Source organism: Ptychodera flava, chromosome 2, assembly GCF_041260155.1.
Source record: "Ptychodera flava strain L36383 chromosome 2, AS_Pfla_20210202, whole genome shotgun sequence".
Taxonomy (NCBI): domain Eukaryota; kingdom Metazoa; phylum Hemichordata; class Enteropneusta; family Ptychoderidae; genus Ptychodera; species Ptychodera flava.
The window spans coordinates 50,029,821-50,048,439 of record NC_091929.1 but is presented as its reverse complement, the minus strand read 5'-3'; the positions used below and the strand labels follow the sequence as shown (position 1 = coordinate 50,048,439).

At 36.5% G+C, this 18,619-nt stretch overlaps 2 protein-coding genes across 4 annotated transcripts in view; one reads left to right on the top strand and one right to left on the bottom strand.

Moving 5' to 3' along the window:
* The window catches only part of LOC139123082 (EF-hand calcium-binding domain-containing protein 6-like), a 28,637-nt gene extending 21,292 nt beyond the window's left edge, over window positions 1–7,345 (bottom strand). The window contains exons 1-2 of one of the 2 annotated variants that reach the window (XM_070689077.1): window positions 7,166–7,345; window positions 5,082–5,289 (exon numbers count right to left, since the gene is read on the bottom strand). In XM_070689077.1, coding sequence (XP_070545178.1) covers window positions 5,082–5,241 — 160 coding nt within the window. In that variant the 5' untranslated portion in view covers window positions 5,242–5,289; window positions 7,166–7,345. The remainder of the gene's footprint in view (window positions 1–5,081; window positions 5,290–7,165) is intronic. The other variant, XM_070689068.1, reaches the window with a different exon arrangement.
* Window positions 7,346–11,326: 3,981 nt separating this feature from the next.
* LOC139122978 (zinc finger protein 791-like) lies at window positions 11,327–18,265 on the top strand. 2 transcript variants are annotated; one of them, XM_070688916.1, is made up of 3 exons: window positions 11,327–11,449; window positions 12,426–12,533; window positions 15,689–18,265. In XM_070688916.1, exons 1-3 carry the CDS (start codon window positions 11,410–11,412, stop codon window positions 17,284–17,286), a joined length of 1,746 nt encoding a protein of 581 aa, XP_070545017.1. In that variant the 5' UTR covers window positions 11,327–11,409; the 3' UTR covers window positions 17,287–18,265. The 2 variants fall into 2 exon arrangements, with proteins under 2 accessions (XP_070545017.1, XP_070545011.1); XM_070688910.1 differs by having other exon boundaries at window positions 11,346–11,449; window positions 12,411–12,533.
* Window positions 18,266–18,619: the final 354 nt, after the last annotated feature.

Sequence of the window (18,619 nt, the reverse complement as noted above, 5' to 3'; positions counted from 1 at the left end):
AGTAAATTGACCTTGACACAGTCATGGAGTTCAAAGTAAATTTAATGAAGAGCTATGATAGACTTCAGAGTATGTGAGTTTTGCTAATATTGCTATGTTTAATCTCCACAGCTTGGAAAAACAGGGGCAAAATTTTACATAATGATAATAATTTGCATATTCTTGGTTATTAAAAAATGACAATTGTTCAAAACACAGAATCTGTTTCTGGAGAATCTTGTACTGGCTGCAGTTTGCAGAGATTCGAAAATCAAATCAAAACATCTATAAAGTCTGTCAATGCACTGCAAAGTTGTGAGTGCAGAATTTGTGCTTATTTTAAACAACAGAACATAAAAACACTGCTTCATTACATGAAGTCCACAAGTGTTTCCTTCTTAGAAAAGAAAATAAAAAATTCCAATATTTCTGCTTCAGTATCAAGGAATTTTCATAAAGTTAAAGCTTTCATCATACCGACATCACAATAGTCGTTGATGCAGGTTTTAAAGTGCATTTATGGCCTATTTGTCTCAGAATTCCTTCTGTACCAAGTAATTAAAATGTTTCCAGATAATAAAGAGTGCAGAATTGCTTGTTGGCAATATTAAAATGTTCCATCTGTTTACTTTGTATCAGTCTCTCTAACAAAACTGTTGTGATAAGATTTATTCAGAATTTTGAAATTTCTGTTTAAGTTTCTTTAAAAAAATTTACAAATTGATTAGAATTACAAACTGTTGTGATAAGATTTATTAAGAATTTTGAAATTTCTGTTTAAGTTTCAAAAAATTTACAAATTGATTAGAATTACAAAACTGTTGTGATAAGATTTATTAAGAATTTTGAAGTTTCTGTTTAAGTTTCAAAAAATTAAAAATTGATTAGAATTACAAAACTGTTGTGATAAGATTTATTCAGAATTTTGAAATTTCTGTTTAAGTTTCTTTAAAAAAATTTACAAATTGATTAGAATCAAATCAATGTTTCCTACTCATGGACCCTATAATGACAGTGCCTCTGACAGAGTTTATATCAAATACTTGATCTTGTCTTTCTCTTGTTTTGTTCTAATCTTTCATGTATTTTATTCACAAAAAATGCAACTTTTCCATTGCAGTTACAGTATATCCCTGAGTGGATCACATGTTAATCAGTTCAGACTAGTAACTATAGAGTTGCATGTCGGGAGATTCGGTGGAAATGAAGGATGACATTAAAGCATTTGGTTTTCATTCTAAAGAACGGATCAGGGATATTAAATACATTGCCATTATGTGGAATGCTTTTCACCTGGAAATTTAATTTGCTGTCAAAATATTTGGTCAATACTGAACAGTTTTCTTTTCATTGTGTTGTAATTTCAGAAGTGGCAATCAATGGCGCATTCTGACAAGCAGATCTACTCAAGTCTTACTGTCTGATAAAAGTATGTCAAATTTTAATGTATAATGTTCTGAGAGATATAATTTCATTATGTATAATCTAAATAGGTATGTCACTAATCATGTTACAGCTTATTATTCTGAGTCAGACCTAGAGTTTATTGAATATAATTCAGACTCCGTAGTAAAATCATTGAATTTTGGGAATGAACACTGCACTTTCTGAAGTGTGTTGCTATGCAATAAAGCGATTACAGTGATTATATTGGCAGGCAGCATTAGTGTCAGTGTCAGTGATGGGATTTTTAAGACTGAGTCAAGTCAAGGTGATACAGATGACAATTATGGCTGTGCAAAACTTAATGCAATGCAGCAATATTTTCCTGACAAATGAAAAAATATCATTTATGAAAAACGATAAATCTCATCATATTCTTCCATTGTAATTTCCTTATATCGACTAATACCACTTTTTATTCTTCTTTGTTTATGAGAAACGTGTTTTCAGTGGTGATGTCAATCATCAACGATAGTCTTAACCCCTTCACCACCATGGTTTGTCCCAAATCCATTGTTTTGTATGGTAAAGTTGGACCTGTATACAGGGAACTGGGGTGAAAGGGTTAAACTGAATATTTAATAGAAAGAACTCTGTATAAACATTTTCACACAGTATCCATAATATTGGTTGTAGAGAAATAGCAAATGTGTTGAAAAAATTTGATTTCCTGTCCGTGATGGAAAAGTTTGATTATGAATTGATCACGTATTGTACTGGTATCAATGACTGAACAAAGGTCTTGTGACAAATACTTAAATAGTGACAAAAAGAGTGATGTTGTGTTGGAATAAAATCAGTGATTTCAAATAACACATTTATTAGTAAATCATGCATTTACTTTTTTGATAGAACTTTTTGAATGCTAGAGTGACCAGGTATGCATTGCTTGCTGTGGATGTTACAGCTTGCAATCTGAGTCTTGTAAGAAAGTGATCACTGACAGCACACCTGCAGTGACGCTGTTAACATCTCTTGTGAGTGAAATATGATCCAACAATATTAGATTTCATTTGTATTCACAAATAACTGTTTACTGCATGGATAGGTAAATGGACTCTTAAGTTATACAAAACATCTAAACAATGTCTGCAATAAAGACAGCACTGCTCTTTCACCTTTTGACATCATTACCTTTCAAAAACTTAGATCTGGATGCAAATTACTCTACAGTTTCTCAATCATAGACATCAGATTGCCAAACACTAACCCATACATGTACAAACCAAACAATAACCTTCCATGGTATTGATGTGTTGTCATGTACTTTCATGTCCTTTTCTTCCATGTAAAATTTCAGAAAAACACAAAACTCTTTTACCATACCATGAAACATAATTCAATTTGCACGTGTTATTTTGAGTTGGCATATTTTATTCAAATTTATACAACATTTAACTTATTAATATTATCTCATATTTCTGGGTTGCCTTAATTAGGTCACTTTCATTTGTTTGTTTATAATTTGGTAGTCTGGCATTTAGTATTTCTTTCTTCAAGGCAGATACCATTCTCCAAACACATCTTGCCTTTCAAGTTTAAAGAATTTTAGGTTTGGTTGTCAAAACATGGCAAATTTCAAGGCACATACAGCAAGTATATATAAATCAGATCATGTCATTGGGACAGGAACAGTAGAGATTATTGAGTATCAAAGTATAACTAAGGTTAATTTTATTCTTAAAATTACTATGTGAGGGAAAATTTCAGACATTATAGCTTTATGTGGGACTTAATAACAAGAGTTTTTAATTCTCAAATAACATTGAAATGTCATTTTCAATGAAAAAGTCTAAAGATTTCTACACTCATTAATCTACAGTGGTAGAGCTAGAAATTTCAACAGACCTGATTCCAGGTTCAAGACTAAAAATATTATCTATGTTTTTACATTTTGTTTTCGAAAGATGTTCAGCTTGCTTTAATTGTTTAACCTCCATGGGAGGAAAACTGAAGTGTTTGAAACATTTGAAAACCATTAAACAAATAAAAACGGTGGAGTAGAGTCCAAAGGCCAAGTAACTGAGGAATGTATCACACAGTTATAGTGCATCATTCCACATCAATGATTTCATTGGTAATTGTCTGACAGACACGAAGTCCATAAATTATTGTAATCATTGTGAAAACTCATCAAACCATTAAGGGTGAACAAAAATGTTAGCGTTGCAATTCTAGTAGTCAATATTCCCACAAACCCTAATTTTTGGGGACCATTTACAAACTTATTGGAATTATCCGGGGAAGGTTAGGAGGCACTGGTGTGTGTGGGTAGGGCCCAGGGGGGATAGCTACATTTCGATTAACCCTTTGAGCGCCAAAGTCAAGTTTTGTTGCCTGTATAAAATGTACCCCAGTCAAACTTTTTCAGATTTTTGCCAAATTTTGATGAAAGAATGTAGCATAGGAAATGTGATGTCCATTTGGCCAAAAATTATTTGAAAAATAACAAAAAAAATTATAAAAACTGGTAAAATGTTGAACTAAAATTTTGGTGGGAAAAATTACAGCACTAAAAGGGTTACATTTAAAGAACAAATTTACATTATCATAATTGCCATAGTTACACCATACTCCATTGAAACCATTGAGGGTTACACTCAATCATCATTCAGATTTTGTTTTGAAATATTTGTCGGTCAAGTTCTCCAAATAACATATTTCACTTTTCAGCAATCCATTGCGTTTGAAAGAAGTTATAAATTACAATTTTGTCACTTGATTTCCACATTTCCAAACTTTTGTCTTTAGAAGGGGCATTTGAAATCAAATCCACTGAGTTCTGTTTGTTGTGCATGAGTTTTATTTATCTAGGGGCCCAATACAGTCACACTCTGGAACATTTCCACTGTCACTACCAGTACAATGTATTCCTTGATCCTTAAAAACATTTGTACAGGAAAATATTTAAATTTTTTCTAGCATTGCATGATTTGAACCCATACAGAATACTAGTATGTCAACAAGTTAATGCACTGGTACTTATCAACAGTTTTTTTATTTTCTACACTCTTAAGTCCAAAATTTAATCCTGAAAGAACTATATATATATATATATATATATATATATCCCATATATTGTATCAAAGTTTGGTTGTGGAAGAGTTCATATAGCTCTGTGATAACTACAAATGTTGATGAAGACTGGAGCAAAAGACAGATATGACTACAGGAAAATTAATGTTTCTTAACAGAAGTTTACTTAGATATTATTGGTTGATTGCTATGGAAAATCTGTAATCCCCCCTAAAATGTATTGATCTTTAATATATATAATGTGTTTTTTATTCAATGGAGAAGATTGACTCAACCGGTTAAGTGAGATGCACGTATTATTCATTTCATCATTATTGTCACACACATTTTTGATAAATTTGTTTCAGGTATAGAAAACTTAATCCTAGAAATTTGCCTGTCTTGAAAGATTTTCCTTTTTTCATCTATAAACGCTGTTTTGATACTTTCCTAGATGATCTGTAGAGCACCAGGATGACAAAAAGGTTATTACCTGCCCATTCGATAACTGATTAACGCTCACTCTAGTATCTATTGTTATGATGTCATAAAAGTGTAATAAAGCTTTGAACTCAAATCAGTAGCAATGAGAGTTGCTATTACGAAGTTATACTGACTGAATTGAATGTCATGTGACAAATTACCTCTTGTAAGTGGTGTTCTTCGTCCATCCCGTGTCCTTCCAGCAGTGGAGGGTCGCACATTGCCACCGGTTTTCAAGATCTGTTTTGGTGTGAACACCACTCCTGTAGTGTTAGGTCTCAAAGCCAATGGCTCCTGGCTTAGTTTCATCACTTGGGTCATTTTGTCGGTGTTGTTATAAAACCTAGCAACCAACAATGGCACCAATATCTGAAATTTAAAAGAATAAAATTTGTAGAGATGTTTATACTTGTTCTGCTGCACTCTGTGAAGCATGATTTTACAAAATAAAACTGAATTACACTGTAATGCATATTTATATTGAGTGTTTTTATTTAAAAAATTAATGATCAAAGGGACACTTATTGCTATCATAAGCTTCACCAAACATAAAAAATAAGTGTTAAATAAATATTGCAACATTTTTTTCATTGTCATATCAATTTTTCAACCCATATCAGCCAATCTGTCTGTGAGTTTGAACTGCTAAAAATATAACATATTTGCTGTTTGAACCGTTTCATATCAGTAACCATTTTAATAAAAATAGCTGACATCTTGCGTTTCATTGCAAAGTAATTCTGAAATGACAATGCAATTATCTTCATGAAAATTGTATCACCATGGCTTCATCCATACAATACAATTAACCTGCAATTTCATTTATTATGGCTTGTTTAATTTTGTAAAGATCCCAAACAGCAATTAAGCTGGAAGCCTATTGTATTATTGACAGTTCATATGAAAATAATTAAATTTGACTGACATATCAAGTCTGTCCTCTGGCTCACAATCATCAGTGTTACATTATGCAACATTACAAAGGAATAAATAATAAAATGTAAGGTAAAATTTCATGTATTTTGCCTTGCAAATGTATCTTCAACTTTAAATAAAATCCATGGACATAGTGATAATACAAGGATGAATAAACACTGTAATTTTGGCAAGGAATATTGGTTATTTCCTGGGTGACAATATCATTTTTCTGTGGTCAATGTAGGGCTAGAAAAACAATTGAAAAACACAACTACATGTAGTTGTGTTTGATGTTATATTGGCCTTGAGTTACACTAGAACAGATCTAATATACTCACAAAAAGAGTCTGTCAACATTTCTAAATTATAACAGCAGAGACGTGTTGACAGTATCATATGTTTGTTTTGGGAATAGAGCAATTTTTTAAAAGTATTATATACACAGAGCCATTGGAAAGTTTGGATTCGATTTTGAATTGAACCATAAATATACAATTAATACCCTAAACAACTACCTATATATTTGACAGTCGACGTCTGTTTTCACGATATCGTCTGTCCCAGACGAGACAAGAGTGAGAGATATAGTACGTTTATGCAAGAGATTTACCTATCAGTAAGTATGTGAACATATAGATATCGCGAATTGAAATAAAAGTGTGCGAGTGCATCAACTTATTTTGTGAAAATTGGAAATTGTAACCTCCAAGGCGTGTTGTTGCGATGTATGTTACAAACTTTCAAACTCTTGCTGTCATTATGATAGCATTGGGTGATTTATTTTGGCATGAATTTGTCGGAAGTCTAGTCTGAGCCAAGCATCAATAATTTCCCTTCTTTCTAAAATTATACCCTTGGCAGACATAAAGTGTGACTCGGCTGTGTCCATACGGAATGCCTGCTAAGCACCAGTATCTACGTCTTGGCACGCAAAACTAAATCAACAATCAACGGCAAATTGTAAATAAAATCAGTCTGGCCAACAAGTTCGGGGATGGGCCAACCTACAGAACATCAACATGGGCCCCATTCTGAATCTGAATAACGTCCACGGTCCATGGCCATAGGAACTTCCTGTTGACCGTTCCGAATGGTTGGGCGCCAAAATAATTAAACATCTTTCCTTTCAGATAATGTAACTCTTCCTGACACTCGGGCATTCGATTATTTTGTGATCCATAAGTCTGATAATCTCGATGCAAAGAACTTTACGGAATAATCGTTTGATAACTACCCACACACAGTGCATGGGAGGCGGCGGACGTGCACGGGGACTGTGTCTTGGAGTTTCTTCGTGTACCGGCGGTCATGATTCGATAAAACCTACCTTTTTTCCACCGAACGACGCCCTAAATCTTCGACAGCGTCGGCAGGAAGGATTCCCGGTATCAACGGACCCTGTCTACGATGCCGTCGTTGTATTTACAGGCGCTGTTTATTTGCGATCAACAGTTTAGAGGAGCCACTGTATGACATCGTCCTCCATTAACACCTGCTCTGTGTTGCTAAGAACGCATCGCGACCACTGACGACTTGTTGCCAATTTCCACGTCACGTGACCTGAATGCATAAATAATGAGCTAACTTGTTCGTACGTTGCTATTTACCTCATTTACATAAATCGATCGCGCTGCTCAATGCCGCTACCCGTTGCTATGTCATTTGTTTACAAGTGCAAATTGCATCAACAAAAAGTTTACACGCCCGAACTTCCGATTGCGGTCATATGATTTGCATAATAAAAACAACATCGACGGACGAGTTCATTATCTTTCCAATGACTTCAGTATGCTCCAAAGTACTGAGAGTTGTGCAACGTGTGATCAGCAATCACGGGCGCCTTCGCTGAAATGGGGTGCCTTCGCTTCGCTTCCCAGCGCCATGCAATGGTTGCTTGCAGCTACCTGTTACATTAGCCCTGCCTTCGATGCTGTGTGTTATCCCGACGTTAGCAGTACGGCCTCCGTAAAACGCCGGGAACACACAGCATCGTACGCAGGGCTACCTGTGACCTCACACCCGCATTTACGTCCTTGGTGCGAGCATGGAAATTATAAACCTTCCTAGGGTGCAACATATTGATAGAATGACATTGACTTGGCTCAATATAACCATTATTTTGCGGTACACTTACTAGAACTTGGAGACCTCGCTTACTCATTTGCCTACTTTTTGGTCAATTCTGGTACCATTTCAGGTCATCTGACAAGCTTGTACAGACTACAGTGACTGTACATACCCACAGTCCCTCCACCAAGGAGGGACCGTGACATACCACATGCCCAGGTCCGTTCTTACACACGGATTTAAATTTTAATAATCGTGCTACATTTATTATTCTTGTTTCCTGTGAATTATTTCATTCAAAATTATTTCAGAAAATTCAATAATCATAAAGTGGGGTTTCCAGCTGTAACATAGATTTAAAATAATTTACGGCTGGGATCCTAAAATTTGAAAAGTGGCTGGTTGTGGTTACCCGCAGTAGATAATTTTTTTTTCATTGTTTCGACAAGAATGCATTGCTCGGGAAAATGGAAGGTTTTCTCAATTAGTCTCAACAGAATTTTTACAACATTTGAGGTGATTTATGGATTAAATGGTCAAATTAACACTATAATGGAATCGACGATGCCTGGTTACCGCACAGGGAACCCAGAAATCTGGTTGTTGCTGTTGTTCTTTGTATTGTTGTTTATGTTTACATTAGGCGTGTTGTTGTTGTTGTTGAGCAATAAAATTCAACGAACATGGTTGTTGTTTCAAAGGTAACGTAGATATCATAAGAAACACTACAAGGACGCTATCGTATTTGACCCAATGCAACTCTCTTCCAACGTACACTCTCTTCCTATAATATTTATAGTGGCTGAAAAATTCAGAACAGTTACCATCTTTTTTTTGAAAAAGATAAATTAATTTCCACATAGTCACAAATAAAACAAATCTACATAACTGTGAATGCATTAAAATTACAATGCGTCTTGTCTGAAAACAAAAAACCAAATAATTAACTGTTTAATTACAAAGATCATCGTATGAATGCATTCAGGATGCATTCTTCTCCTTCCAACCGAATTTCGAATATTCCAAACTGTATATTTTACAAAGGAAGTAATACAGTAAATAATGTCAGATGTTGCATTATTATCATTTTCGATTCCTGCAATTGCTAATCTTTTGATATTGATATTATTATCAAAGTTGTGTTTTCTGACAAAGAAACAAATACATTTCTGCCAGATTTCTTTTACATATTTACACTCAAATAAGATGTGTTCCAGTGTTTCTTCTTGGCCACAAATATGGCATTTCCCATCACTTGAATTGAAAGTTTTGGCCAAGCTTCCTGTGACTAGGCCTCGATGGAAAATCTTCCAATTTAAATCATTTACTGAATTGCTGACAATTCCTATTGAATTAAGACGGCTGAAAAGAGTAGCTTTGTAACTGTCAGTGAGATTTAGATTATCAGCCCATTTTTGACCGATCTGACCTTTGACTGCATGCCATTTATTATCAACTAATTTCCAATAAAGTGACTTGGTTTTGACATCACTTTTTGTCAGACCATAATTCTCTAAGTCTAAATATCATAGTTTTCTTCATTTTGGATGTTTGAAGAGATGATTTGTTTCCAGGAATCTGGAATAGCATTGAGGAGTGTTTCATACTCTGTCTTGATTTCCTCTTGCACATGTCTATTTGTACCTTCTCTAATTTTTGCAATTATAAATTTCCCATTGTTGACGCCAGTCATTTCTGTCATCATTCCAGATGTCCTTAAGCCTTAAAATTCCACTCTTTGACCATTTTTCATAAAAGAGGACACTTCCTTCATTCTTAATTATTGTCATTATACCACAGAACTTCTCTAAGAAGATTCTGTTTTGATGTTGGCAGATTCACTCTTGTAAGTCTACCGGGTAAGTGACTTCCAGGTATTTAACATATCCCTATACACCATTGGGGTTCGTTTGTTGTTCACTTTGAGGTAGTGATAATCACAGTTACCATCATATCACAAGGTTTGAGAGTTGCGCCGCGTAAATGAAAACGACAGCCAGCTGCACTTTCGTTTTCAGTTATCTTAGACTTAGAGGGCGCTACTCTCTACAATTTATCCGCAGCTACCGGCCGTGTATAGCTGCAGTACAGTAGCTCGAGGTTTTGCCTGGGTATTTGGGTCGGACGGCAAATTTCCGTCCGACCCAAATACCCAGGCAGAACCTCGAGCTACTGTACTGCAGCTAGGCCGTGTACAGCTTACATTTATTCGTGACAAAGTTTGGTCAAAACTCGTTCCACAAAATACTTTTGTTGTGTGCTACGTCCTGGCAAACACATTTCATGGGTCACACTACACATGCAAGATATTTTCTTGCGATTCCCGGTGGAGACTGCAGTCGAAGTTACGGACGCGTGCGCGTGCGAGCGGACGCGTGGTTCTCGACTCCGAAGGGTCTGGAATAAAACACTCAGCCGATTAGTAAGCTCCTCATGGATATTTTACCAGTTATCTCTTGTACATAGAATTGAGATAAAAGACGTATGGATTGTAAAGAGTGACTCGTTTCTGCTCACATCACAGGGGACATAGATTGTTCATGTCAACAAGATGCTCTGGTAGCTTTTTGCAGTTTGGCGAAGTCAATTTTTATTATCTCCATTATAAAAATGGAAGTGGCGATTCGCGAATAAGGAATCTAAATTTCTTATTCGCTCCGCAGCCTAAAACTCAATCAGAAAGCGGTTTACATGCACCATGAAATTTTTAGCTTCAAATAGATACATGCAACAAAATCTGTTTAATATAATATGCACTGTGTATAAAATATAATCCTGCCAAATTATTGTTTCCAGATTTAGAAACTTAATGTTTCCAAAATTTTGATCAAAAACTGCAGCCCATGAAAAGTGATGTCAGTGTGGTCTGAAATTATGAAAAAATTATAGAAAAATTCATTTGCATAAAAATGGTAAAATGTTGCACTAAAACTTTGGTGGAAAAAATTACAGCGCTAAAAGTGTTGATTTCAATAAAGAATTCATTAGAGGCAATGTACTTTGTTTTAGGCGATCGCTGTCATCTAATCTAATCTATCCTGTACTCATATAGAATACTACTCGTTGATATGTAATGAACTCAAAAACCTCATATTAAAAAAGTGGTAATCACGAAAAAATTGCATTGCTACAATGTGGAAAAAAAAATTGATGAGTGCTCCCACCCCGAATTTATATAGTTCTGCCCTAAGTGACGATGCTGTCAAAGTTATTCTTGTATTCGTATTCGTATTCATTCAGCATCTTCCTCAACCTAGGGCAGGCGCGGTGGAATGTTATTTGTCACTCTGTTGTGATATCAATCATCATGTATTACTAATAGATCGGTTCCAACCAATCTGATGAGACCGTAAACGCGATAGCGTAAAATACCAACCCATCACTACATATGATTTTAATCAGATTGGGTTAGAATATTAATCTCTCGCTATTACCACCACAGTTCACGAAACAACAGCGGCGTCACACACGTTTGAAGTTGTGCATGTCGCCAGATTGGAAAGCATGGCTGGGGACCAACTGTTGTACAGTTTTGATGATAAAGGTATACTACAGATACTATTTCTTCTGTATCATCCTGTTATTGTATCGAACTACAAGCGACTGCTGTGTTATATGCATATTTTGTTTCATTGGACTCGGACTAACCAAAACCAGGTCCTTCCTTACACAGGTACCCGTGGGTTGGGTAGTCGTCTGCTTGTTCGGTCGATCATCTCTTTGATCTGTCCTTCATTGGGAGTATTTAGGTTGCGGTGAAGAGCAGTATCGATTGGTCGATCAGACGATCGATTGATCAAGCAGACTACCCAACCCATGGGCGCCTGTGCTCCCTTAGCGGCAACATGGACGTGCCACAGATGGCTGCAATGATTGTAGCCCAGTGTACGGGCCATGCAATTATCGGCTTTTTCAGTCGTGTTGGCTGTGTTACTCCGGCCCATCAATTTACTTGAAAGTTCTATCTATTTGATGTAGTTCAGCTTTTAGTGCATGGTCACATGATGGTGTGTCTCATCTGGCTGAACCTTGCCACAATCTCCCTCGGTAAGAAATTGAAAGGTTTTAAGCATTGATGACCATGATTTGATGCAATGGATCTTCAGCAAATACTATCAGAATACAAGTATTCAATGTAAATAAAAAGTATGTAATGTTAGTGTATGTCAAAAAGATAATTTTCCTGTGCTTTTGACTATCTGATTTCCCTGAGAGTTCCTATCAGAAATGCAATCATCATTTTTTTGAGAAATTGAATATTGAGTACCCTAAATGTTTGTTGAAAATTGGGTGGGGGTGGGGTGGCGGGGGGTAGGTTATAATGTTCTATTTTTATGACAAGATAGTGAGCACTAAATTAATTGAAACAAAAATGGACAATGGACAATGTTTGGTCGATTCCAAAAAAGAATTCAAGAGGAGCGGGGGTGTCAATATATAGCACCTCAAATGTCAATTATAGACACACCTTATCGATTGATATGCATTATGTTTCATTTCTACAGAATGTTGTATTTTAGGTGAAGCACCGCAGACTTCTGACCAAAGAAACGAACTAGTCAAATTATTTCAATCGACCAGTAACAGAATACTTCAGGATTATCAAAATGATTCACTTTCTGTAGATGGTGAGTTATATGTTGTTTAAATTTTGAATATTTTTATGTAGTGTTTCTGTTTGTGTACATTTAATCTGTGTAAAATAGGAATATGAAACTAAAGGAACTTGACCAAAATTGATAAAATTTTCAAGAATTGCTTTTACAATGATATAATTGATAACAAAAGTGAGAGACATTGAAAATTTATTCTGCTGGCTTTTTAGTAATTTGCATTGTTACTGAACAGTTCCAATTTAGTGATATTTAACCAGGAGGACTTGGCCAAAGTTGATGAAAGACCTTTGAATATAATGATGCAGATATAATGGTAGTGGAAGATAGGATTTTGTATTTTTACATCAGCTAATTTGTAAATAGCATATTTAATTCATGTTCACTATTTGACATATAAAGTTTGAAAGGCAATTAAAGCGCAGTGGTCGTCGCGCTGCGCATCCTCCTGAGGGGGTCCCCCTCTGTTGTAAACAAATCCAAGAACGCCGCACATGTTACGGTTTGATTGTAATGTTTGCGATATTGCCGCTTGTTAAAATGGCGGCTGATCTGTCACAAGCGTACCAACTAACCAAATGTAACACGCAATAAAAGGTCAATTAATCTTAGTTGAATATCTGCTGAATATTGAACAATAATTGCACGCTGGATTGAGATCACATTTGCTCATGATTTTCGTAAATCAGTTGAATGGGGCTCGGCTACTGTTATCGCTCGAGCCATAGAGCTAGATGTACGCATCTACGCATGTATACGCCAACAGACTATCAACGACCGAGCTCTATTGTTCGACATCGCTAGCACGGACGAGAGCTTTCATTTCAAGAGGCCCGACAGGAGTACAAAGACAACAACCCAAACTACAGAAATCTACAGCTCACAGAGCAATGCCCGCTGCAGCAAGAAGCATCTCTGCATCTGTTCCGTTCCGTGGTCTGTATGAACGTCCGTGTCAAACCGGGTATATGGCGCGCTACACTCGGCTGTGGAGAATCCAACTCAACTACAATGTTTACCCCGTTTGGGGTGCAAACGAGAATTCCGAGTACAGGTATCAAGTCAAGCGAAGGACCTTTCATAGGTCTTCTTGTTATGTGGGGGTTATCTCACTTGAAAGAGGATTCAGACCTACCCGGCAATCAGGAGGTACAACAACGAAGTTTGCCCAGCACCGCTAGGCCTACACCAGCTAGCGGTTGGATCACTGCCCTGACCGTGCACAGGACCAGGGCACAGGATCTCTTGATACGTCTATGCACGGTGTAGCCGTGCAATTTCCTGCCAAATGCCGCGAAAACCCGCTCGTTTTGTCTATTGTTTCCTGTCATTTTAGTATTTCTTACCACGTAATACTAGGAGAAGTAACAGTTGGTTGTGGGCCTAGTCGTCGCGGGCCGGTACGTTGTGGGACCGGATTCTCTATATCCGTGTATACGTCAACACGGTGAACATCTCCCGTGTCCTGCTCTGGCTTGCCGATCATGGTCTTGAGTGTAACTTTTGTGTTAGGCATTGTGCTTGTTGCTGGTCTACATATATAGGCAATGTTGATCATTTTAGTTATGTATTTTCACTGTACTGTACATAGCATTGTGTACAACCAGCGTGATCGCGCGCGATCAAAGCTTTTTGTTCACTGTGTCTGCGTGCAGTAAACTCAGCGACATACGTGCTGAGTGTAGTGTCCCAATGTTCGTAGCTCTACACAAGTTTATAGATAGAAATACACCACTGAAGTTCGTTTCCGATCTTAATATTTTACTATTGCATGATGTTGAGTCTTACAAAGGCCTTAACAAAGTGGGGGACTGCTCCCATCTCACTCCTATTGAAGTTGAGAAGACTTTTGTTTACAAAAATTTATGTTTATCAACAAAAAAATCACGCACGCGCAGCGCGACGACCACTGCGCTTTAACTTGCATATGTTTAGTGATGGCATAATGATGTAGCAATGAAAAAAATCTTGCATTTTCATTTTGTAGCAAATTACCAATTCATACTTTGAAATATTTCCAATTCAAGCTATAAACTCAGTGTGACAGTTTTCGGACAGGGTAGTTAATTTCGCCCAAAGCTGTTTCATACATGTAAATGACGAACAGTACAAAATCTTATTACCATATCTTTCGAAACTTTATTGTGTACTGTTTATCCACAAACTGTAAACTGGACGGAAGTGGTATTTAGGGGATCAAAAGTTGCAAAATGTTTGACCCCATGTTGAGCGCGTAGTAATCGGACTGCTATCGCAGTAATTGGACGTAGTATTTGGAATGTGATTATGGGGCTAAATATCGATATTTTGAAACTTCAAACCCCCGATTTCCAATTTCGATGTGTTTAGAAAACTGTTTGTAAAAATGTCATGATAAATTAGTTACGTTTCATGCATAGACGACGCAACTATATTTTGACGTGTATGGCGCTTAGATATCGGACATGGGCTGTCTCTGTGTGTTGCATTTGATACCTTGTGTCGTATGGTGTGTCTAACTTCGTCAAGTTTGTAGCACGAAATAGCTTCTACTGAAAAAAAAACTATCATAAACAGGACAGCAGCGTCACCTGACTTAATATGCTGTCATGCGACTTTTAAAATGCTATCAATACAGAGCGAAGTGAGTACAAAGAACAGCATGTCGTTAAATGTCCGAAAACTGAGGTCGTCCGAAAACTGTCACACTGAGTATACTTGATGGGCATCGGTCACAATATTAGTTGAACAATTTTTATGAACTTGCAAACTTACAGCACTAATGTCAGACAACTAACTTAGACATATACGGTACTGAAACACAGAGGAATTTTTAGTTCTTATGGGGACTGTGTCATCAGCGATGACTTGTCAAGTGTCAAAATGCCTGTAACAAAATTGTAGTGTGATTTGTAATGCTTCAAACTATGTAGCAAGACAGTCTAAGCTTTCAAGCAACGTGCAGTTTTAAGTGATGCTGTGATCTCAAATAGTAATCAGTAACATATTGTCAGTGATTCACCAATTATAGAAAAGAATAATACAATCCAAGAACGGGATCAGAACTTTCCATAAACAGTTAATCAAGTCAGGACTGTGTCATCCATGACAACAAAATGGAACTTTTACACATCAAATAGGAAATATGGTATTTTCATGTTTAATTTTGATCACTGCTTTTCTCCCTGCAGCTGTGTCATTTATTATACACACCCTGATTGAAGATGGCTGTATTAAAGTTCACTGTTCATCACATGACAACAGCCCTGGAGATAAGGAGCATGACCCTTCGAGAGTACCGGTAGAGCTGCATTCAAAGACAATAGACTCCCGCAAAGTATGTGGAAAAACATTAATCATATCAAATCACCTGAAGAATCACTTAAGAGCCAACACAGGTGACAAACAAATTGAATGCAAAGAATGTGGTAAAACATTTAAACATCAATACTTATTGAAGAATCATATCAGAGTCCACACTGGTGAGAGACCATTTGAATGCAAAGAATGTGGTAAAACATTTAAACATCAATACTTATTGAAACGTCATATGAGAGTCCACACTGGTGAGAGACCATTTGAATGCAAAGAATGTGGTAAAACATTTAAACATCAATACTTATTGAAACGTCATATGAGAGTCCACACTGGTGAGAGACCATTTGAATGCAAAGAATGTGGTAAAACATTTAAGAATAAATCCTCATGGAGGGATCACGTGAGAGTCCATACAGGTGAAAGGCCATTTGAATGCAAAGAATGTGGTAAAACATTTAAACGTCAATCCGTGTTGAAGAATCATATTATGAGAGTCCATACAGGTGAAAGGCCATTTGAATGCAAAGAATGTGGTAAAACATTCCGACTTCAAGAGATCTTGAAGAGTCACATGAGAATTCACTCAGCTGAGAGACCCTTTGAATGCAAAGAGTGTGGTAAAACATTTAAACATCAATACTTATTGAAGAGTCACATGAGAGTCCACACTGATGAGAGACCATTTGAATGCAAAGAATGTGGTAAAACATTTAAGAATAAATCCTCATGGAGGGATCACGTGAGAGTCCATACAGGTGAAAGGCCATTTGAATGCAAAGAATGTGGTAAAACATTTAAACGTCAATACTTATTGAAGAATCATATGAGAGTCCATACAGGTGAAAGGCCATTTGAATGCAAAGAATGTGGTAAAACATTCAGAATTCAAGAGATCTTGAAGAGTCACATGAGAATCCACTCAGCTGAGAGACCCTTGGAATGCAAAGAGTGTGGTAAAACATTTAAACATCTAATTTCACTGACCAGACATACCACAACCCACACAGTTGGAACTCCATTTACTTGCAAAGAATGTGGTAAAAAATTTAAAGGTGAACACATTATGAAGTGCCACATGGAAACCCACTTCGGTGAATGGCTATGCAAAGAATGTGGTAAAACATTTACACGGCAAAGCAGTCTAGACGTACATATCAGAGTCCACACAGGTGAAAGACCGTTTGAGTGCAAAGAATGTGGTAACACATACAGAACTGACAACAGTTTAAGGAGTCACATGAAAACCCACTCAGCTGAAAGGCCATTTGAATGCAAAGAATGTGGTAAAACATTTAAGCATAAATCCTCATGGAGGAGTCACATGAAAACCCACTCAGCTGAAAGACCATTTGAATGCAAAGAATGTAGTAAAACATTTAAGTGTAAATCCACACTTAAGAAACACATGAAACTGGAAGACCATTTGAATGTAAAGAATGTGGTAAAACATTTGAACTCAGAAGCCATTTGAAGGACAATATGTTGGAGTGCACACATGCCAAAAAAAACCCATTTAGATGCAAAAAATATTCTGAAACATTTATGCATTCAATTCCAACATGTTAAGGTAGTACGCACCTTGGGGACGCAAATTCGGACTCTCAAACTTTTTCAATTCTCTTCTGATATACCACATGTAGGGGTTCAGTTTAAAGCTCTTGGTGAAAGAAAATTTTTATCGGCTTAGTTTTTCGAAATTCGAAATTTGTTATTTTTATCTATAGAGTTATCCTATACAGGGATGGCGGCCATTTTGAATTTCTAATATGGGTAATTTGTTTCTCTAGTACCAAAATTTGCACAGTGACCCCCCAATTTTTATTCTTGATTTTGAAAGAGAATGATTGAAAGATTCCTTGAGGAAAGTTAGAGCAAAAGTTTAAGTCTTTCACTTTTGAGGTGCATACAAACTTAGAATGTGCACAAGTGAAAGGCAATTAGAATGGAATTGTGTTTCAGAGAAGATTTTTTGACCAAAAACTGGAAAAATTGGCCAAGAATACAAATTTGTATTAAAATTTCACCACAATTTTTTAGCTCACAATTGGTATACCCGGTATATATGAAAGAGAGCTTACGGCGTCAGTATGTATGTATGCATGTCTATTGCACAGATTCACAGTACATAGGTACACATCAAAAACTCCAAAACCGCAGCTTGAGTACCATCTGGTATTTGATTTACAAGTACACCAAGGGATGGAGATGTGAATTTGTGTAAATGAACATGTCAGTGTCAAAAATATACAAATGAAAACCTTGAAATCCTCCAAAATGCTAAAACTTTGTAACTGCAGGCTAGATTTGGTTGAAACTTGGTATGCAGTAACTTTAAGGTGACTCCAGTTATATTTGTTCAAATTATGGTGAAATTTTCATACCCCTCGGTAAGTGTATTTTTAATTTGCGGGCAAATTTTTCCAATTAAAATCAAAAATTCTTCTCTGAAACTGCTCGTCCCATTCCTTTGAAACATGGTATGTTTGATCCTAGGGTTGACCTCTGTCAGATTTATGCAAATTGTGTTGAAATTTTCATATTTTTTTTTGAGGCAATTTTTCCTATTTTTTGCCAAAAAATCATTTTTAGTCCCCATGGAGACCGTCCGGGGGGACTTATAGGTTTGATCATGTCCGTGCGTGTGTGTGTTTGTGCGTGCTTCCGTCCATCCGTCCGTTCACGCAGATATCTCAAAGACGCCTGGAGCGATTTGATTCAAACTTGGTACAAGGATTATCACCTATGCCATACATATGCAAGTCAATTTGTTTTACGATCCGATTCAAAATGGCTGTCTGACAGCC